Source organism: Falco peregrinus, chromosome 8 (assembly GCF_023634155.1).
Source record: "Falco peregrinus isolate bFalPer1 chromosome 8, bFalPer1.pri, whole genome shotgun sequence".
NCBI lineage: Eukaryota > Metazoa > Chordata > Aves > Falconiformes > Falconidae > Falco > Falco peregrinus.
This window is the reverse complement of record NC_073728.1, coordinates 64,359,422-64,381,698: the sequence shown is the minus strand read 5'-3', so window position 1 is coordinate 64,381,698 and position 22,277 is coordinate 64,359,422. Positions and strand designations below refer to the sequence as shown.

General features: G+C 51.0%; 2 protein-coding genes across 4 annotated transcripts; both read left to right on the top strand.

The window, feature by feature from the left end:
• Nucleotides 1-2,784: 2,784 nt before the first annotated feature.
• EGR1 (early growth response 1) lies at nt 2,785-5,878 on the top strand. The gene is made up of 2 exons (XM_055812881.1): nt 2,785-3,328; nt 3,598-5,878. The coding sequence occupies exons 1-2, from the start codon at nt 2,794-2,796 to the stop codon at nt 4,893-4,895; spliced, it is 1,833 nt and encodes a 610-aa protein (XP_055668856.1). The 5' UTR covers nt 2,785-2,793; the 3' UTR covers nt 4,896-5,878.
• An 8,715-nt stretch (nt 5,879-14,593) lies between these two features.
• GNPDA1 (glucosamine-6-phosphate deaminase 1) lies at nt 14,594-22,182 on the top strand. Of its 3 annotated transcripts, none has more exons than XM_027794319.2 (7): nt 14,594-14,611; nt 17,697-17,838; nt 17,907-18,008; nt 19,020-19,202; nt 19,851-20,035; nt 20,717-20,891; nt 21,171-22,182. In XM_027794319.2, the coding sequence occupies exons 2-7, from the start codon at nt 17,715-17,717 to the stop codon at nt 21,266-21,268; spliced, it is 867 nt and encodes a 288-aa protein (XP_027650120.1). In that variant the 5' UTR covers nt 14,594-14,611; nt 17,697-17,714; the 3' UTR covers nt 21,269-22,182. The 3 variants fall into 3 exon arrangements, with proteins under 3 accessions (XP_027650120.1, XP_055668303.1, XP_027650119.1); XM_055812328.1 differs by lacking the exon at nt 14,594-14,611 and adding an exon at nt 17,502-17,519; XM_027794318.2 differs by lacking the exon at nt 14,594-14,611 and having other exon boundaries at nt 17,632-17,838.
• The last annotated feature ends 95 nt before the right edge of the window (nt 22,183-22,277 follow it).

The window sequence follows — 22,277 nt, the reverse complement described above, 5'->3', positions numbered from 1 at the left end:
GAGCCATTCAATAAAACTGATGTTTTCCGGTGACTTGAGATGGGTGGTTTGTGGAGCTTGATACCCTGTTCTCTCTTCTCTTGCCCTTCCCCAATAGCATTCTTCACTCCATGCCCTTGGAACAGCATTCCTCTCACTGAAACATATTGAGATACAAGAATTAACGTTTGATGGCAATGGACTTTCAAGGAGACCCAAAGTGTCACACATGTTTATTCATTAGACAATCACAACCAAAATTTATTGAACTTCCAAATAAAATTGTGACTGATCCAGCAGCAAAGTCTTACACTTCTGTGCTTTCACTAGAAGCATGAAATGTTGCAAATTTATTACAATACTGCCATTTTGGAAAGATGGTATTTTTAAAATACTGATCTGTAGCAGCAAATTCTTTGGCCATTCAAATTATGCGACCTAGAAAACAAAACACAGATATTATCCTACCCCAGTAGCTAGCAACTCTGCTTACTACAAAAGCTTTCGTCGACATCTTCCACTCTGACCAAACCTCCCTCCGCCTAACAAGTGGCTGCCTGAGCTGAACAGGTCTTGGGTTTCAGCAGTAAAAAAACTCTTGTACTGTAGTTCCTGCAGACCAAATGTTGTATTTGGAAAAAGTAAACGGAACACAGAACACGAGTTTGGGAAACCAGCAGATGTTGCCTGTCCTCAGCACAGGAACAAATACAGGTGATGTCCCAGCTGGGTGTTGGGGCTGTAGGTCACCTGGTGCCACCCCAGGATGGGCTGCAGAACAGCCTTTATCACTGTAATTTATGTGCAGCTCAAGCTAGTTACGCTGCTGCGTCTGCCCCCTCCGAAGCGGGTCTCTTGCGTTCTCTTCTATTAATTGTTAGATTAGAATTATGTTGATAGAAATGAAGGTAAGTGAAAAGAAAGCAAGCAATAGATTTTCTGTCTCTTTGCAATTTCAGATTTTGGGGAGAAACAACAACAAAAGCTTTTCTGAATTATGTACCTCAGTTAAAAAGGAGCATCGCGCCTAACCCATGCAGGGGGTGCAAGTGAAATTCTCTGGGGCCAGGCAGCAGCTGAAATAAAATTCCTTCTGGTTTTGGTAGGGAAAAGAGGAAGAACGAAAGGAGGATGCAATGGCTTCTACGATGTCAGTCAGATACTCAGGAGCCAAAACTACAGCCTTTGTAGAAAAAGCCACGTTCTGCCAGTTTGCCTTTTCTGGGAGGGCTGTGAGCTGCGACAGGCTGGAAGGGGAGGCTGGCTGCGATCACTGCGTGTGGGGCTGCTCGAGACCCCCAGCAGGTATTTGATTTTGTTAAAAAACAGGAGAAGCACGGGATCCCATCCCCGCACCGACGGGCCCGCCGTGCCCGTGCATCGGCAGGCGCCGCAGGCAGAGGCTGCCGCGGGGCACTGCTGTCGGTGCGGCCGCAGCCTGGGGCTGGTTGCGGCGGGTTCGGTGCGGGGGCAGGTCACGGCCCCGAGCGCTGCAGCGCCGTACAGCGGTGCGCGGCGGCGCTCCGCATTGTGCGAACCCCGCGCCGCACACAGCCGCCCTCCGCCGGGGGGGCTGAGGCTGCCCGGCCCCGCCCGCGGGGACAGCCCAGCTCCGCGGCCGCCCGCGGAGCCCTGCGCCCGCAGCGAGGAGCGCCCGTCCCCCCGCCGCCCCCGCGGTGCGCGGCACAGCGCGCAGCTCCGGCGCCGCCGCCGCCCCCCGGCCCCGCGCCGCAGCGCGCGGCCCCGCCCCGCCCCGGGAGCCCCGCGCACTGCGGGGAAAGCCCCGGCCGCCGCTGCGCACGCGCACCGCGGCCGCACTGCGTCGCCGGTGCCGCCTGGCCCGCTGCCAGGGGAGCCCCGCGCCGGCGGTGGGGCCGCCCGGGCGGGGCGGAGCGGCGCGGAGCGGTGGCCGCGTCGAACGGCTATTTATAGCGCGGGAGGCTCCCCAGGCCCGGCAGGCGCTCCCCGCCGCGTTCCCGGCCCCTCCGTGCGCAGCCCGCGGTTCCGTGCGGGGCCGGCGGGCAGGGGCAGCCCAGGGGCGCGGCGGTAGGGAGTGCTGCCGCTTTCTGCACCCGGGGCTCCGCGTCCAGCGCTGACCCGCTCCCCACGGTGGGAGGGAAGCGCAGCACCCCCGGGCCTGCCCCGCTGCGGGCGCGGCTGCCCCGCTCTCGGCGGGAGCGGGCGGGGAGGGCGCTCCCGGCAGCCCCCGCAGTCCCAGAGATTCCCCGTTCCCGGGAGCAGAGGCCGCCCCCGCGCGGGGCGCGCTGCCAGCGCCCGGGGAGCTCCCCCGTAGCCGGGCGGAGGGTGGGGGGTGGTGGCGAGCAGGGCCTGGTCCCGCGGGGCCGCGGCGGCGCTGGGGGCTCCCGGGCGCTTCCCGAAGCCGCCGTATCGCCCGCGCCCGCCGCGCGCTCCCGTGGCCCGGGGGCGGGCGCGCGGCCCAGCGGCAACCTGGTTCCCGCGGCCGGACTCCCCGCGCCCCCCCCGCTGGGGCCGGAATGGCCATATAAGGAGCGGGAAGCCTCCGCCGGAACCGAGACTTATAAGGTTGTTTCCAAATATGGTAAGTGCGGCGGGGGCTTCCGGCGGGCCGGCCGGGGCGGGCGGGGGCCGGGGACTCCGCGCCCGGGGACCGGCGGCACTGCGGCGGCGCTGCAGCGGCGCTGCCCGCGGCGGGGGCCAGACCCACAACGGGCGCAGGGCTCCCAGCCCGGGGCGAGCGGGGCCCCCGCGGCCCGGCTTTCCCCGGTGCCAGGCGCTGACGCCAGGCGGGGTCCTCCAGCCCGCATCCATATAAGGGCTTCCTGCTTTCCATATATGGCCATGTACGTCAGGGCCGGGGCGGGCTGCGGCCGGTGGGACCCGATATATAGAGGCGGCTCCGGGGCGGGCGGGGAGCCGAGCGCGTCCAGCGGGCAGAGCCGGGGGGAGCCCCGGGCGGGCGGGCGGGCGGGCGGGCGGCGGGGAGGAGGGAGCCGGGCACTTCCAGCGGGCAGCGCCGGGGCCACCGCGGCGCAGGGCACGCAGCAGGCGACGGCCGCCCCGCCGCAGCCGGCCCGTCCGCCGGGCCAACGGCGGCAGCGCCCCCGCCCGTCGGACCCCGAGCCCGGCGCCCTCATGGCCGCGGCCAAGGCGGAGATGCAGCTCCTGCCCCCGCTGCAGATCGCCGACCCCTTCGGCGCCTTCCCGCACTCGCCCCCCGCCATGGACACGCACTACCCCAAGCTGGAGGAGATGATGCTGCTCAGCGGCGGGGGGCCGCAGTTCCTCGCCCCCCCTGGGGCGCCCGAAAGCGCGGGCTTCGGCGCCGCCGGCGAGCCTGGGGAGCAGCACTTCGAGCACCTGGCAGCAGGTAAGCGGCCCGGGCGGGCGGGGGGCTCGGCCCGCCGCGGGGGGCTCGGCGCTGCAGCGGCGGCTGCGCGGGGGGGATTCTCCCGCCTGCGTCAGCGGCTCCGGGCCGGCCGCCGCTGGAGGGCTGCCAGCCGCGCCGCAATATGTTACGCTCAATTAGTAATTAACCAGAAACGAGGATCCGAGGCTGCGCTGCGCGGGTACGGCTCGCGGAGCGCTGGCAGCAGCTGCGGCGGCTGCTGGAAGTAACCGATGTTCCTCTCTTCGCAGACACTTTCCCCGAGATGTCCCTCAACAACGAGAAAGCCCTGCCAGAAACCAGCTATCCCAACCAAACGACGCGGCTGCCGCCCATAACCTACACCGGGCGCTTCTCCCTGGAGCCGGCCCCCAACAGCAGCAACACCCTGTGGCCAGAGCCCCTCTTCAGCCTCGTCAGCGGGCTGGTGGGCATGGCGAACGCACCCCCCACCTCTACGCCTTCTTCATCGTCGCCGTCCTCCTCCGCGCAGAGTCCCCCTCTGAGCTGCTCTGTCCAAGCCAGCGAGAACAGCCCCATCTACTCAGCCGCACCGACTTTTCCCAGTTCCAGCTCTGACATTTTCCCTGAACCACAAACCCAGTCCTTTCCCAACCCCTCTGGAGCCCCCATCCAGTACCCACCTCCAGCTTACCCGACTGCTAAAGCCAACTTCCAGGTGCCAATGATCCCGGATTACCTGTTCCCGCAGCAGCAGGGTGAGATCAGCCTTGTTCCAGCCGACCAGAAGCCCTTCCCAACCTTGGAGACCAGAGCACAGCAGCCTTCCCTCACGCCGCTGTCCACCATCAAGGCGTTCGCCACCCAGACTGGCTCCCAAGAGCTGAAGACCCTCAACACTAACTATCAGTCCCAGCTGATCAAGCCCAGCAGGATGAGGAAATACCCAAACCGTCCCAGCAAGACCCCTCCTCATGAGCGACCCTACGCCTGCCCGGTGGAGTCCTGTGACCGGCGGTTTTCACGGTCCGACGAGCTAACGCGGCACATCCGCATCCACACGGGACAGAAGCCTTTCCAGTGCCGCATCTGCATGCGGAACTTCAGCAGGAGCGACCACTTGACTACACACATCCGCACGCACACAGGAGAGAAGCCATTTGCCTGTGACATTTGTGGCAGAAAGTTTGCCAGAAGCGATGAGAGGAAGAGACACACTAAAATCCACCTAAGGCAGAAGGACAAGAAGGTGGAAAAGGCAGCTCCTGTCTCCACTGCTTCTCCCATTCCTGCCTACTCATCCTCTGTGACTACGTCCTACCCTTCATCCATTGCCACCACTTACCCCTCGCCAGTGCGCACAGTGTATTCCTCCCCTGCTCCCTCTTCCTACCCCTCCCCTGCACACACCACATTCCCGTCTCCCTCTATAGCGACCACTTACCCCTCTGGCACTGCCACTTTTCAGACCCAAGTGGCCACCTCCTTCTCATCTCCAGGGGTCACCAACAATTTCAGCTCACAGGTGACCTCAACACTTTCAGACATGACGTCAGCCTTTTCCCCAAGGACAATTGAGATTTGCTGAGATTACCTTCTGGAACAGGAGACTTCACCTTTTCCATTGGTATTGTCAGACACGAAGTCTCCAATTACTCCCCCAAGACCATACGTTGCAAGGCTGTTTAACTTTTCTTTAAACTTCAGCTGCCTGAAACAACTGCCGTTAAGTTTTCCACCTCTGTTGAATGACTTAATTTGCATGGACTGTGGATATAAGTTCAGTATAATTTTCCCCGTAAACAATAGTCTTTTATTAGGAAGAAAGGACTTTTGATTAAGTATGTAGCTGATGTAAATTGTACATGTGCCATGGTTTTGCTTTCCTTTAGGTACTATTGATGTGAAAAATCTTCGCATATCCACGTTGTATTATTTGGAGTTTGCAGGGCCATATTTTGTAAATGTTAATTATATTTCAGTGACAATGCTGTAATGAGTTTCAAACTTCTTTGGGAACAGCACTTACTGTATTTGAGCATGTTAGAGTGATGCTATGTAAATATCACCTGATGAGACACTCACATGTGGCAGAAGTTTTGTTTTTAAAGTTACAAGTCTTGGTGCCTTTTTGTGAAGCCTTGCTGACGTCATGCATTTGTGTGAATGGATGCTTTGCATCTTGCCTTAAAGTGAAAAGGATGTTACTCAATGTAAGGGAGAGCAGGGAACGGGTGGGGAGGGGAGCACGAGAAAGCCCTGGGGGACGGAATGTAAGCAAAAAAAAACCCCCCACACCTCTCAAAGTCTATTTTTGTTACAAAAATGTAAATTTATATATATATATATATTCAGGAGTTGGAATGTTGTAGTTACCTACTGAGTAGGCAGCAATTTTTGTATGTTATGAACATGCGGTTCATTATTTTGTGGTTTATTTTTACTTTGTAATTGTGTTTGTTAAAATGAAAGTGACTGTTTGGCTTCTAAACACATTGAATGCGCTTTCTTGCCAATGGGCTATTTGGTGTACAATACCCTTCAGAAAAAAATAAATAAAATATCAAATCACACAGAGTTCCATATTTTCCTTTAAGTTTCTACAGAGGAAAAGATTGGTGCTGCAGTAACCCTGACTCCTTGAGCAGCTGGGAAGTGATGAGTGCTGCTTGTCTCTTGGTGAAACACCCACCCAAGAAAGGAGGGGAGGCCAATCGCTCTTACATCCAGTTGCTCACAAAGGTGTGGATGGAGCACACATGTCCTTGCATTAGGTGCATCATCTGCTCTTCTGAAGTAGCCACAATTCCTATTTTCTGGCTTCTCCAGAAGCATGCAAGCTAATCATAGGAAGAAAACCAAATTCTCCCAGTGCTGAAAATGAGGTCTGAAAATTAGAATCTCAACTGCGTGTTCATAGGTAATCGGAAATCTTACTGGATGGTCAGATAGCAGAGCCATTTCTAGGCTGTAGATGCTGCTGTCATTTCAAGCTAGTCTGCTAAGTCCTGGTCTGGCTTTCCAGAATTGCGATTGTGCTAAAAACTGACCCAGCAGGAGCTTGAGCAATGCTTGATGGTGCCCCAGGTCCTCCAGAGCACTTTGCACAGAAATGAGCAGTAGTGGGAACTGCCACACCCAGAAGCAGCCGGGTGCTGTGGGGTACATGGTGCAGTGGGTGGGCTGAGGCAGGCGGCGGTGCAGGAACAAAGGCCAGGGTGCCCTCCCCAGCGTCAGGGAACGGCTCTGACACCCGGCTGGCCACCGCTCTGATGCCCAGCTGGCCACCTCTGTGCACCAGACTGGCTTCTGGGTGCCAAGGCCACAGCATGAGGGAGGTGATGAGCTCTGCAAGGCTTCTCTAGCTCAAAGCAACGCTGGTCCTGCTTGCCCCATGCTTTCGCCACTTTGCAATGGTGGATCCGTTTGACTTGTGGAGGCCTCCAGAAATCCACCCTAACCCTTGCCCCCACCCCTCGGCCACCCACTCAGGCCTTCTCCTGAGGGTGCTGGTCTGCCTTTGAATGGATGGGCTAGTCACAGGCAGCTGGCAGGTAGCTGTGCCCAGCTGCAGGGGTGCCCAGAGGCACCGAGCTGGGTGCACAGGGCTACCACCAGCCCCGTGTTAGCCCCGACCCACAAAGCAGCGTGACCAAGGACAGGCTCACCACCTGTGCACCGTAGCTTGCTATAGCAGCCTGGCAAAGGGCACTGCCCACCCGGCAGGGGGTCACTTGTCCGAACCGCGGTGCCTCCTTGCAGGATGGTCCCCAGCACCATGGAGCCTCTCGTTGTGGGGGCGGGAAATAAAGGCAGATTTGCAAATACTGCCGGCACACACCAGCCAGGGCCTCTTCCACGCAGCCACCCTTTGGTGCAGCCTCCCGGGAAGCGCTCACCGTTCAGACCCTGGCATTCGGGCCGGACTCGTGCTTCGCATTTGCTGGCTCTGTGGCATGAGGGAGGAGCCCGCCGGGGGGCTTTCGCCCCCCCTTGCACGGCCCGTGCCCCACCGCTCGGCAGCGGCCCGCAGGGCTGGGGGGCACCGGCCGCGCTCGCTTTGCTGCCAGACCCTCCCGTTTGCGGTTGGCCCGAGCGCCGGGACAGCACGGCGGCTGCCGCCGGGTGCAGGGGGCTCGGGGGCGCCGCCGGCAGCGGCCCGGGAGCGCCGCCCGGGGAAGCCCCGCGCCCCCCGTGCACCGAGCCCTCGCAGCCGCGGAGGAACCGAGCGTCTCGCCTCTCCGGTGCCGGCGGGCACCCCCCGGCTCGGCCGAGCCCCGGCAGGTTGCAGCCGCGCTCCACACCCGCACCGGCGGGCGGGCCGGGCAGGGCGGGGGGCGGAGCCCCGCGGGGCTGGCGGAGCGCGGACCCGGCACCGCGCCAGGGCCGGGAGCGCGCCGGCGGGCGGGGCCCGTCACGCGGCCGCGGGGCGCCCAAGGCCGAGCGGAAACGCGGCCGGAACCCGCCGCCATATTTGGTGTTTCCTCCGCGCCTTTTTTGGCACTTCCGAAGCCCATAAAAGGCGTTTCCTGCTCACGCAGCCCCGGTGCTGAGCTCCGCCCCTCCGCGGCCTGTTGGGGCCCTCGCCGGGGTCGGGCCCGGCGCCGGGCCCAGCACCGGGCACGGGCTGGTGGCAGCTGCTGGCCCCAATGCTCCCTCCCTGCCGGCTGCGGCCTCGGTGACGGGTCGGCCCAGCCCGGGCAGCCCCGCGGGGCCGGGCGCCTAGGCCTCTCCCCGGCAGAGCCGTTCCGTGAGCCGCTGTTGGCGTGGGGAAGCGCGGGCAGTCGCTGCCCAGGCGCCCGCTTTGTGCTCCAGTTACACTAGAAAAGATCTGTCTTAATTTTTCTTTCCCTTTAGAAATAAGGAGATAAAACCCTCAACGTTTTAATGGGGCACGCGTAAAGAGCACGGTGTGCCTGCGACAGGCTGCACGCACCACCACCCCCCTCGGCAACGCCGCTGCAGGGCCGTGCGCTGCTGGTGACAGGCCGCTGTTCAGGCTCTGCCTGTTGCGGCTGTGAAGCACGCGCACCGGTCGGCCGTGGGCCTGGGCTGACCAAAGGGACGAGGCCTCACAAGAACAGAGCTGTAGGCAGAGGCTGCGGAGTGGAGAGTGAGGTGGCCATGGGCCTCTCTTGTCTCTGGGCTGGTATGTGTCGACGCCACAAGGAATGATTTTGTGCTCCTAACCTTAAGTAACCCCAGGAAAATCACCTTGCAGCTGGTCGCAGGGGGCTGAAGGTGGTGGAGCTGCAGCAGGCGCCCTTAGCAGAGCTGCCCCCGCCATTGCCAAGCCTGGCAGAAGCTGAGGCGAGTGGCTGAAGGCTGGCTCGGTAGGGGGGCTTTAGCCCTTTCAAAAGCAAACTGTCAGCTAGAGCTAGGGTATTTGGCTTTTTGTTACAAGTGGCTGTTCCTGTCAATGTTTTTTTTTGTGGCCCGGTAGACTCTAGAATTGTCAAGAGTTATGAGAGGAGATAGGTTATTTATGAAGATGGCTTGTCTGTGTGATTCTTGAGCTAAACATTCCATGTTTTCACTTGTTTACATTGCCTAACAAGCACTATTGGACCTAGAAGGAAGGGTAAATGGTTTAAAGTGCATTGTGAGACTAGGATGAAATGTGAGCCATAGCTAAAGAACAAGAACTTTTTAAATAGTTACATTGTTCTGCTATAATCAAAGTGTCTGTTTTTAAAAAGCCAGCCTTGACTGATAAACTTTAATGATTTATGGTCTTGACTTCACTAATGAAACTGTCCTATTAAGTAAGAGGCTGATGCTTATACAGTGTCTAGCACTTGCAGACTTCAATTTCTGATGGTACTTTAGCACCACTGTAATGGAAAAGATAGATGGTTAGGCTGAAGTGTTTCCAGCGTGCACATTTCACTTCCTTAACTATAAAAAACATTATTAAAGCATGCTTTTTTATTTTTTAAAATAAACATATAGCCTTATCTTTTTTGTTTTGCAAACTTTTCATACTACAGGGGTTTTTTTTGTATCTCCAAAATGTTGTGTGATACACAACAATACCAGTAAGAATGTCAGTAGCTAGAAGTTCTGCTATCCAGTGTCCTCTGTAATGTTGACCTGAGTGATTTAACCTGATTTCTGTTACTTTGATTACTGCAATAGTGGGCTTCCCCTGTACAATAAAACTGTTGATCACAAATAGACTTGTGAACATCAGATCTGGAGGGACAGGGAGATGCTTGATTTGACCTTTAAAAGGTGGTGAGCGCCTCCAGCATCTTGTGAAGATGCAGTTAAAACTTACACAGCCTGAGCATTACTTGCTACCTGGTCGTGGCTGTTCTCCAGCCTGACAAGTTTAGTTGGGGATAGCTTTACAAGCTTTTGAAAGCATGTTGCATAATGAACATCTAAAATGTGTTTATACCAATCGCTGCACTCCTTTGACTGCGCAGCTGTGGGTAGCCTTCAGGTTGCCTACCTGAACGTGCCGGGCTGCATACTAAATCATTGAGCTGCCTGGTGTGTTCTGACATGTGGTGTTCTGGGCTGAGAGCGTGAGCTGGAACTATGTGTCCAGGTCTGTGTGTACAGCAGTTCTAGTCACGGCAGCCTCAGGAAACCCTCAAAATACTGTAAACACACCTTAGTAAAACCTAAACATTGGTCAAAGAAGTGTAATTAAGTCCTGGACAATGAATGCTCTGGAGTTAATGAGTTTAGTTTTACCACTTTTAATAGTTTTGACTGTGCTTTTGGAACACCTGAAAGAACGCTGAAGCCTAAGGAAATGAAGGGAGAGACTTGATGGGTAAATCTTACTACAAACTTCCTGGAACAAAATGTCATCAGTGGTTCTTAGAATATTGTCTATATGGCCTCTTCCTAATTAGCTGGAGGACTGGACTTGGAAGTATCTTTATATATAGTTGGAAATCTGACACAAATTTGAAGGAAATGTACAGCAGCAGCATTTTGATCTGAAGATACTTGTGATTAAAGGTCTTGGCCATGATTCTTAGCTCCTGTTTGTGTAAATAAGCTTGAGAATTACAAGAAACTCCGGATTCATTCAAATGAACTGGAAAGCAACTGCGAGGCATTGAATTTAATGGTGGAACCTGTCAATGAATCTCATGGTTTTCCCCAAGGAGGAAGGCCTTTTGTGGACAAAACAGGCCACCTGATGTGCTGTGAGTGTGGCTGTAATATGCCATAGATCTCTGGGGTCATCAAGTGAACACACGACCCTTTTTTTTAAAAAAAAGCATGCCTACATTAACATATAGTAGTTAAAAAGCAAGGAAACATTGATGAAATTTGTTAAAGGAACTGTCATACTCAGTCCAGAGAAGTTCAGTCTCTGGTCCATTCCCCAAGGTAGCCCTGGAGTATTCTGGTGATTGTGACCTGCTGCTGATAAATTTCATGATAGAGCACATGTCTTTGCACATTTCATCTAACTCTGTCCAAGTGAGTTGTTAGGCTATATAAAGTTTTAGCATTTGCAATGGTACTGGGTCGGGCTGAGCCCCACAGCAGCCCTCAGCACCGTGTTTCTATCAGTAGCTGGAAAGGTGGCAGTGACACACCAGTGTTGTGGCTGCTGCTGAGCAGGGCTTGCACAGCAGCGAGGCTCCCCAGCCCCTCCCCCCCCCCCCCCCCCCCCCCCCCCCGCAGCTCTCTGGAGTGGGCAAGATTTTTGGGGGGACATAGCCAGGAAAGCTGACCCAAAGTGACCAACAGGATATTCCATACCATACGACATCTGCTCAGACATAAAAGCTAAGAGAAAGGGGAAGGAAGGTGGGGGCATTCATTATTTATGATGTCTGTCTTTTGCGCACTGAAGCCCTGCTTCCCGGGAAGTGGCTGAACATCGCCTGCTGATGGGAAGTAGAGAACAACATCTTTTGTTTTCCTTTGCTTCTGCGGGCATGACTTTTGCTGTTGCTTCATTAAACTGCCTTTATCTTGACGCACAACATTTTGTCCATCTTATTTTCTGCCCCCAGTTCTGCTGAGGAGGGGAGTGATAGAGTGGCTTGATGGGTACCAGGTGTCCAGCCAAGGTCTACCCACCACAACCGATGCCTGAGGGAAAGGTGAACTTTAGCATATCCAGGTGCTGCATGGAGAGGTGTGTTTAAACTCACATCCATTAATGTACCTTTTGTCATACTGCTCTGTCACTTCTGAGAGGTAGAAGCCTGTGCCATATACCACAATCAAGACAGAGGAATTATGTGGATTAATTGTAATGTATGGGTTGTTGGGTTTTTTCCTCCTCCTATGTTTCTTTTCTTTTCAGAGTATTTCCAAACTTCCTATCTGGCTTTTCAGCAATGAGCTTTTAAACCTATTATAAACATCTTTTTTTGGGTCATAACAGTTCTCTCAGAGACCATCATACAGTATATAATGTTCAAATGTTGAACCCCCATCCCCTGTGCCTGTTTAGTAGGTTTTTTTCATTATCCACACAGAAATTCATCTGCAGCTTTACTGTCTGTTCCCAAAATGTTGTTAGCCCCTGCAGCAACTCTATAGGGGCATTTCTTTAACTACACAGAAGGAGCACATTGTTACACTGTTAGAAATCTGTCACCTCAGTATTCACCTGACCGTTTTCAAGCACTCGGGAAGCATGGTTTCCTAGGGCTAAGCAGAGATCTCTGCATGAGTCTGCTGGCAATTTTTGCCCAACTATGAACTGGCTGTTTATTCTAGTTCTTTCAGCCTTTTAATGAGTTGCTTTTCTGGGGGAGAACTGTTCCTGTTGTCCCACGCAATGTTTCCCACGCAATGTAGTTTAAGAGCCTTTGGAAAGGGTCTGTACTGAACAGTTTATAGAAATCCAAATACAGTACATTAGAAGAATTTCTCATGTCCATGTGCTCATTGATTATTCAGAATAATTCTAAAGGATTTGGCAGGCAAGAACTTCCTTTACAAAAACTGTACTGATGTTTTATCTCAATTTACTACTTATTCATGTACCCACTAATTGTAGCTAGCTTCTGCTAGCATGCCTGGGGACGTAGGATTTATAAGCCTGTAGCTTTCTGAAGCCTTTATGAAAATTCATGTTATGTATGGTACCATCCAGTCCCCTAGTACTGAGGTAGAACACCACAGCTATTATGCTTGTTATTTCATCCTCAAGTTGAGCATTTGAAGGGATACCATATGGTCTAATGACTTGTTGTTATTCATTTTGATGGCTTAATCTCTTCTGTAATCTATCCTACAGACACTTCAGTTTAAAATATTCTGAAACGCAACTGCTGTAAAGGAAGTTTTTGTCACAGGAATTCTTCTGAAACAAAATAGGTGCAAAAATCACTTTTGGTGCCCTCCTTATGTTTTGACCATCAGTTGGCCTTAAGAACTCTCTGATTGTCTCACAGTCCCTGATGCAGCTGAGAAAGGAGTCCTTGGTTCTCTTCCTGTCTGCAAGCTGTTTTCCCCAAGCCATACTTCTGGCCTGCCATATTGTGTTTTAATACAATAGTTTGCAGCCTCATCTATTTTCTGCATTTCAGCATAACTTCCACTTCTTAAGGGATGTCATTCTTCCACTTTGTCTGAATTATTATTTTTGACTGGTGCTTAGCCTTTCCTAACAGGCAATAAAAAGTGATTGGTAATGTATTTAAATAGCTTTCTTGTCACTAGAAAATGTTTTTACTTTTCTAGCTGCACTACTACTTTCTCTTTATTTAAAAATAGTTTAACTCTCTTTTTGAAACTATGTCCCATTGTAGTAGCTACTTGGATTTTGTTGCCCTTGCAGGGATGTTGAATTGTTCTTGTATTTTGATGAATGCTGGTCTGTGCTTTACTCAGGAAAATACAATTTCATCTGTATCACCTAAACCATGTGCTTTTAAATGCTTCTTGGCTTTTCTGTGATTCTTAGATTAAGATCGCCAGTGCTTTTTTTTTTTCTCCTGTTATTGTAAATGTCAGCATCCTGATTGCATGTGGCTTATGTACACCTGCCTCCTGTATAGGGTCCTTCTGTTTTTAAAGATTCCTTGTCCTGGTTTTGGCCGGGGATAGAGTTAATTTTCTTCTTAGTAGCTGGTGCAATGATGTTTTGGATTTATTATAAGAATAACGTTGATAGTAACAACTGAAACATCAGTGTGTTAAGTAGCGCTTACTCTAAATCAGGGATTTTCCAGTTTCCCATGCTCTGCCAGCAAGCAGGTGCACAAGAAGCTGAGAGGGAGCAGAGCCAGGACAGCTGACCTGAACTAACTAAAGGGCAATTCCATACCATAGGATGTCATGCTGAGGATATAAGCTGGGGGTGTTGGCCAGGACCTGCCAATCGCTGCTGGGGGCCTGGCTGGGCATCAGTCAGTGAGCGGGAAGCAATTGTATTGTGCATAACTTGGTTGTCCACCCTCCTCCCCTTGGGTTTTATTCTTCTTTCTTTCTCTCTCCTTTTAATAACAATTGGTTTTATTATTATTATTATTGTGTTGTATTTCAGTTATTAAATTGTTCTTATTTCAACCCACAAGTGTTACTTTTTTCTGATTCTCCTCCCCATCCCACTGAAGGGAGTGGAGAGGGAGCACGCAGCTGTGTGGTGCTTAGCTGCTGGCTGGGGTTAAACCACGACATTCCTTTTTGGCATCTGACATGGGGCATGAAGGGTTGAGATAACAACAGGTCTGATCAGAGTGTGTGGAAACAAGTTTGTCATTAAGTGTTCATTGTATTGGTTTAATGGTCACCAGTCACAGTGTTGCTTTATTTACTCTCAGAGTTGTTGCGCTTGTTCTCAGAGCTGTGTGACACCTTACTTGCAGCATATACTGGCTGCTTTGGTATTTATTGCCCTTGGGGCCTGGGCCAAGGTTCTCGTTTTGTTGTACTTTGTAGTACTGGCTTGCAGTATGCTAGAATTGTTGGTTGTGAAACTAGTCAGGTCTGTGTACTCAGTATTGTGATCACCTTTGTACTTCTGGTGCCATCTCATGGGAACTATTAATAATTACACCTTTTGCCTTTTCTCAAGAGAGCCAACCTGTGGGGGAAACATCTTCCTACACCCACTGCTCTTCTCCCAGCTAATTACAGAAGCGTTTAAAAATTTTGAAAACATGTCATCAACATGTGGGGCATTACAGCAGAAGTCTTCGTGAAAGGGAAGAAATAGTTCCAATCCTTCTGAAAGCTGGCTTTGCCATAAAACAAAGTAAGGTCAAGGCACCTGCACAGGACATCCAGTTTTGGGGGGAAAAAATGGCAAGATGGACGTCATGAGATTCCCATGATGTGATAACAAAACAGCTTTGTCTCCACTAGCGGGTAAGACACAAACACAGGCTTTCCTTGGCGTTGTGGGTTTTTGGAGAATGCACATTCCAAACTACAGGCTGATTGTAAATGCATATAGGTTCCATTCGAAATATGAAACCACTCAGTATTCTTGCAAGGTGGGTTTTATAAGCTTTCCTGTCTGAAGGAGACAAATGCTCAGAAGCAGGAAGCAATCCTCCTTTTCTGAAGCAGGAATGCTGGACAGAAAGAAGGGTCTTCCAGAATTTGTGTGGGTGGGTTGTTGGGCGTTTTTTTTGGGTGGTGGGCAGCGGCTGCTTTTTATGTCTTTTCCAGTAGGGGCTATTGCGATTCTGAGAGGTGAAGGAAAGACTGCAATGCATGCCATGGTTCATGGGCTGGAGAAGCTGGGTGCCTGACAGCAGCGACTGGCAGGACAGGAAGCGACAGGGATGTTGCGCTTTTTCTCTAGGGTGGTGGTAGCTTACAATTGCTTTTGAGGGCAGGTGTGGCCAAGTGGTAGTAGGTGAAAGAATTACACGCAAAGTTCTTTTGTGCAGGCTTTAGAGTTTTCTGATGATTTCTCAACTTTAGAGAGCAGCTTGTGTCACGTGTAACTGAGCTGGTCGCTTTCTGGGAGGCAGCACCAACAGGCTGCAGGGACTGTGTCCCTGTGCTGCCACCTTATGTCTAGGAGCAAAACTAGCTGGGATGGTTTGACTAGGAAATACACACATTAGTAGTGCTTAATGACCTTGTAACTGTAGGTCTAGTCTTAAGTATGAAAACAATCATGTCAAGTTATGCAGTTTAGGTTCCTTTGCTCTCTTTTAGGAATCTGAGACTAAGGGTCTTGGCTGGATTTTGGGTTTGGTTTGTTTGTTGGGTTTTGGTGGTTTCCACCACCTGCCATCCCACACGTGTGCGTTAATTCCTCTTTCCCAATTTCTCCCTGAACTTGGAAGGAGTAGAAATCTGTTTTGTTTTCTAGTTCAGGGTGTCTGGAGACAAATTCTGGAATGCATATCTAAATATAAAAAGCATGACTTAAATCTGGAAGTGTATAACTTCTGTTTTCTGACACTGCTTTCCATAGTTCATTCCTGCTGTCAGCTGGCAACAGCCAGAAGAGCCAGGAATGCTGTGGGAGGCACTGTGTAAACTCCACACTCCTAGACCCTTGTTCTAAGGAGTACTAGCCAAGCTGCTTCCAGTATCTGGGAAAGGCACAAAGCAACACTAAATAACCACCACTGCACACTGGAGTCTGGGATGCCCATCTGTCTCTGGTGGGGCTCGGTAGGACAAAAAATGTTTTTATTCTCCTTTCACCTGCACATTGTGGGCACCACCTAGGGGCATCCGAGAGAGGAAAAATTGTTCAGTGCCTCTTGGAACACTTGGCCTTACGTAGGTCTTTTCAACACCTGAAAGAAGTTCAGTGGAAGAAACTGGATCAGAAAGGCTGTCTTTAGACAAGAGCCTGCCTTCTGGCAGCAGTGAGGATATGCGAACAGGCCTGGTTGTCTCGGGGTGGCTGAAAGCATAAAGGAAAATTGCTGAATTCCCAGGCAATTTCTGAAAGATGAGAATCTGAGCCTGAGCTAGGTTTCTAAGTGCAGTTTGAAGGACAAAACTGGGAAAAAAAAGAGTGAGTTAAACAAAACTATGATAGCAGATGGTCTCTTGGCAATGGGGGACACCCATGCTTTTAAATTACTCCAGGCATGAAACACTGTATGATCATACCACATTTGCTACAGCTTCCTGTGGTGTGTCACCAGGTGTTCCAGCTGTCCTGTAATGAAAGGAATGATGAATCCACTCTGAAGTGGAGGAGGACAAGCCTGCATAAGGTTATGCACCACCTAAACTGTTATAAAGTGAAAATAGTGCTGCTGTCATTGCAGAGTATGAATTTCATCCATAACACTTAAGAATTTGCCTTGGATTTCTCAAAATTCCTTCTGCTAAATGATTTAAATATTTTCAGTGGATAAATTAATAACTGGTTTTGTTCCAGGCAGAACTGCTCTGTGGTGAACACTGAAAATGCTAAATAATTTTAAGTCCAGTTTTTGTGGACAAAAAATGTATTCAGTCTTGATTTTTAGCAGAAAGCTATGAAATTTAGTCTTAGAAAATGAAAAAAAACCTTCAGCTTTTTTTCTTTCATTTCTTCATCTTGCACTGGGATCTAGTAGGCTGTGTGTTAAGTGTGTACTTATCATGCAGTGGCGAAAACATGAGTGCATTCATAGAAGCTTTTCTCCACATTGAACTGCATATATACATAACCATAGCTCAGTATATAATGATTAAAGATTTGCTACTAGGTGAAAATCAGTAAAAAAAACAGGATTGTTTTTTAGTAAGTCGTATTTTAATTTGAAGTTCTGCATCGTTTTGACATTCGTAGATGATGTTTGTGTTTTTAAAGTTGGAGTTTTCAGCAGTTTATAGTAAATTGATCTAATAACTCAAAATGTGGTATTACTGTTTGTCTTCTCCAAGCCAGCCACGGTGCTTTAGAGCCTTGTCATAAGGCTTCCAAACTGAGGAGCTAATACTGCTCACAGTGCTGCTGAAACAAGTTCTCCTGTAGTACCAGTGCAGCAAAGTTAGAGAGAAAGGTGGGGGGGAAGGATTAAAATACCCAAACTGTTATTAGTCTTTTGGAGCTAGCAGCCTGTGAAGGGGACAGCTCTTGAAGAGTTAACAGCTCTGGTCAGGCCTTTGCAGGGGGCGCAGTGACCCTGTGGGGGTGACTCGCACCGGCGGGCTCCTGAGGCGAGTGCCCGGCCCGCTCCTCCCGCCCGCGGGCTCCTGGGGCGAGCGGCCGGGAGGGGCCGGGCCCGGCGCTCACCGCCCACCTCGGGGCGGGCGCGGAGGGCGGCCGCGGCCGTGCCCGCTGAGGAGACCGGCAGCAGGCAGGCAGGTGCGCGGGTGGGTGCGCGGGTGGGTGCGCGGGTGGGTGCGCGGGTGGGTGCGCGGGTGGGTGCGCGGGTGGGTGCGCGGGTGGGTGCGCGGGTGGGTGCGCGGGTGGGTGCGCGGGTGAGCGGGGCGGCGGCGGTAAGATGGCGGCGCTCCTCAGCTCGGCTCCCGCCCTGCCCAGGCGACGCCCGGCCCCGCCATGAAGCTCGTCATTCTGGAGACGTACGAGCAGGCCAGCGAGTGGGCCGCCAAGTACATCCGCAACCGCATCGTCCAGTTCGGGCCCGGCCCCGGGCGGTTCTTCACGCTGGGGCTGCCCACAGGTGGGTGCCGGGGCCGGGAGCGGGGCCGCGGGCCTCTCCCCGGGGCTGAGGTGGCACCTTCCCCGCAGGCAGCACGCCGCTGGGCTGCTACGGGAAGCTGGTGGAGTACTGCCGGAACGGGGACCTCTCCTTCAAGTACGTGAAAACCTTCAACATGGACGAGTACGTGGGTGAGTGCCCGCACACGAGAAGCGTTTGGCTTTGGTTGGTCGTTCTGCGCGAGTGGCTGCTGTGCCCCCGCGCCGGCGCCGCGGCCGGTGGGGCGCATCCCGCCTGCAAAAGGGCAAGGTAGGAAGGGCTAAAATCTGTATTAGCCAAGGGAGTGAACAGGGCCAGTTTGAAAGCATGCACAAGAAGTATTAAAGGGTGTCAGGGCTTGCCCGGTATTGCGCGCAGCAGGCACTGCTGTATTTTTGCCTGAACTTACGTATCGATCAGCTAAGGGCTCACCTTACCATTTCAAGCTGAGAGAGCATGCAGTATGAACCACCGCCTTTGCTCTGGGATTATAAAGGTCGCTTGAGCTTCAGATCTCTTACAAGGACTGATGTGTTACCTGTCCAAGTGCCCTTCTGTAACCGACGTGCGCTCCTGCTAAGATAGCAGAGGATTCTTTCATTTATGAAGCTGTGGTGAAATAGCCTTCTCAGAAGAAAGGGTACAGAGATCAGTGGCAAGCCTAAAGCTCCAAAGGTGAAAAACATACAAGCTAAATATTTGCTAATGCTGATTTTACTCTGGTCAAGAATTTTTTTCTGTGAACAATCCTTATCAAGCAACATTAGACAGTAGGCAGTCCAGTGTGGATTTATAGCATGTAAGGTGGGGGGGAAATGCACAAAGTTATTTTCCAGGCTTCTGCACAGTTTTTTAATCATTCCTCCTAATATGAACTGGAAGGAAGGCTGGAAGGTTAGTAACAGATGAGGCACAGTGCGTGCCTGCTTTTCTGGAACATCTATTGCATGTTAAAATGAGCATGTCTTACAGGAGCTATTGTGATTGATTGTAATTTTGCTATTTAGGGAAATAAAAACAACTCACGGAAGTTGAGGGAGTCACAAATGACAGACAGAGAAAGCCGTGCTCTATTACCAAAGCCACTGCAGGGGCATATAGGTGTTTGTTACAGGTGAGAACTCTTTCAGTTGGTCTTAGTCCTGTGCATGCTCTGTTACCAGGTCTCCCAAGGGATCATCCGGAAAGTTACCATTCTTTCATGTGGAATAACTTCTTTAAGCATATTGACATCTTGGCAGAAAACGTTCACATTTTGGATGGAAATGCACCTGATCTACAAGCAGAATGTGATGCGTTTGAGGATAAAATCAAAGCCGCTGGAGGAATTGAACTCTTTGTTGGAGGTGAAAACCCAAAGGACTAGCCGTTTCTGAACACCGGCAGGCAGCACTGCCTGTCTTCCACCAGCTATCTCACTTATTGTCAGGAGAGTTTATCTTCAGTGCAGTCCAGTGGATTTGCATTGAAACCCACCCCATATTCTGTCACTCTGGGCGCTCATGGGTGCTGGCAACCTTGTCTTTCACTGTACCACTCCTCCAGTTTTAAGTATTCCAATCTAGTAAGTGAATTGTTCAGGAAACAATTAGTAGGAGAAACAAGCTGGGCTAGAATTGTACCAAATATAAATTGTATTACAATTGCCAGTGCAAAGAGGAAGCTGCTAGGAGTAGAGTCCTCTGAGCCAACACGAGCTTAATGCAAGCTTTTCCCATCAGCTTGCCTTAAGATTCTGCTGTCTACTTTGCTTTATTGTTCTCCCAGCACAGTTAGGGCAGAGTCTCTGTTGGCCTCAGAGGGGGCTTTTGCTGTCATTCCTACCAGAAGAAAATTTGAGCTTGAGCAGAAAAATTGCAAGTGTTTTCCTCCAATCTGTATCTGTTCCTGGAAGCATTGAATGCCCTTTATATCCTCCTGAATAGGAGTGCTGTTGGCTCTGCCTCCTACAATAACTGTTAGAGCCAGACTTTCTCAAACTGTCTCCGTCACAGGTATCGGCCCAGACGGTCACATTGCCTTCAACGAGCCTGGATCAAGCTTGGTATCCAGGACACGGGTGAAGACCTTGGCTATGGACACTATCTTGGCTAACGCCAGGTTCTTTGATGGTGACCTCTCCAAAGTCCCCACAATGGCTTTGACAGTTGGAGTAGGCACTGTCATGGATGCCAGAGAGGTTAGGAGAAAAGCAGTGACTTCATACAGTAGCTCCTGAGCAGGGCTTCCTGGAGTACCTAAGATTTTCCAGTCCTGGAGCAGCAATGCACCCTGCTGGCACAGGCCAGCTTATGCTTTTCCTGCCACAGGCGGCTGAATTGAATTCCTGATCCTCCTGTTCTGTTGCATCCTGCAACACTGTGGAAAGGCTCTTGCTCTGTCTTCCATTTCCGCTCTGCTCACACTTAAATTTGCATAACCCTGCAGTACAGCTGTTATCCACAGGGAGCTAGAAAGGTTTGGGAGGATGTCTTCGGTAAATAATTTCATCTGGGGAAATAACTGCAAGAGTCACTGGTTGACTTGAGGTTACACCAGCAGATCATGAAAACTGTATGGGATAACTTTTAACTGAGACTATACCTTGATTTATACTTGTTAAGTCTCTGCATATAGGTGCCTAACAGGGGAGCTAAAAGGATGTGAAACGTTACAATGACCCATCAGGCTATGATTTAATTTGACAAATAAAATCCAGACAGAACTGTGATACAGTGAAGTGCCTCTGTGGAGGATGACAGAGATCTCCCCCTGTTAGGCACCAGGTTCAGCCTGCTCTCGGTTCAGCAGGGTGTGGGTGTGCTCATTCTGAATGCATTTTCTGGACCCTAACTGCCATCCTCTGTGTCTCGGAGTCCAGGTGATGATTCTTATCACAGGAGCCCACAAAGCCTTTGCTTTGTACAAAGCTATTGAGGAAGGTGTCAACCACATGTGGACAGTATCTGCTTTCCAGAAGCACCCCAACACTGTGTTTGTGTGTGATGAGGATGCCACGCTGGAACTCAAAGTTAAGACAGTGAAATACTTTAAAGGTGAGCGTTTGACCAGGCCAAGCAGCTGTTAGTTTTGAAATGGCACAAGCCATGCTTTCCATTAGATCTTTGTTTGATCAGCTCCCAAAGGAGTATGTTCCTTAAATAATAACAGCTGAGGTGTACAGCAATAATAAAAGTACAAAGGTAAATGCTTAACTGTATGGGTATGGGAGCAAGGGACCAAGGGCTCTAGCAATGTCTAGTTTCATTAGCATCCAATGAATGAGAATTGTGCTTTATTATCTATTTAAGTAATCTTCTTGCTTTGTACATCAGGTTTAATGCTGGTTCACAACAAGCTTGTGGAACCCTTATACAGCATGAAGGAGATGGAAGCAGAAAGGAGCCAGTCTAAGAAGCCATACAGCGATTAATCGGAGTAGTGCTGAACCAGCTTTTCTGTTGAAAACCAGCTGTGAGAAAAGGGAACTGCTGCAGAAACTTGTATTTGTTCTTAAATCAGCAAAATGATTGTGTCCTTGCTTCTGTCCATTAAAAAGACAGATGCCAAACACCTGCCTTAATTACCCAAATAAGGATGGGCTCCAGCACACTTGCGTTCCACTAACTTACTCTCTGAAGGTAAAGTTAATGGAGGATGAGTTCTTTAATCTGTGAATGGACTGAAGGCCGCAAAACACAAATATGAAGATACAGGGAAGTACAATGTTGCAGAAACCAAATGGGTATCGCTTTGGGATGCATTCCTTGCTGTTAGGACAGGTACCTTTTGTATCATTCCCCCTCACAAAAATCTCTTGCATTACAGTCATTTAAAATGTCAACTGAGCTTGCGCAGCTTTAGTGTGACCGTTTAACAGCAGTGTGCTTCACAGCTATGAGGAGGTCATCAAGGAGATGAAGCCAGGCTGTCCTGGGCAGTGCATGGGGGAAGATGAGAAGAGGCAATGGGGCTTGAGTTGAGACAAGATGCTTAGACTGGATGTAAGGAAAAAAAACTCCCCAGAGGGACAGTCAAGCAGTGGGGCAGGCTGCCCAGAGAGGGTGTGCAGTCAGTCCTTAAGAGTTTTTCAAGACCTGACTAGATAAAGCCCTGTCTGAACCCTGCTTTGAGCTCTACTGTCTCAGCAAGAGAGAGGCTATAGGCAGCATTCACCAGTGCTGTAATGATAATGCATTTTATGTATCGGTATGCTTTTGTTTGTTGTCACACAAGAAGCCTTACATGTTCAGTTTTGGGGTATAATTTTCTATGCCCTGGTGCTTTATGAAGTACACTACAGGAGGGTAGATTTGTTTAGATTAAACCTAAGTGATTTCTCCCTGTGCTGCTCAGTACTGTCTTAATTTGTGTCAGTGCAGAGCCTGAAGTGGTTCTCTCTCCCCTCAACATCCCCCCCTTCCCTGCCCAGTGCTTTATAT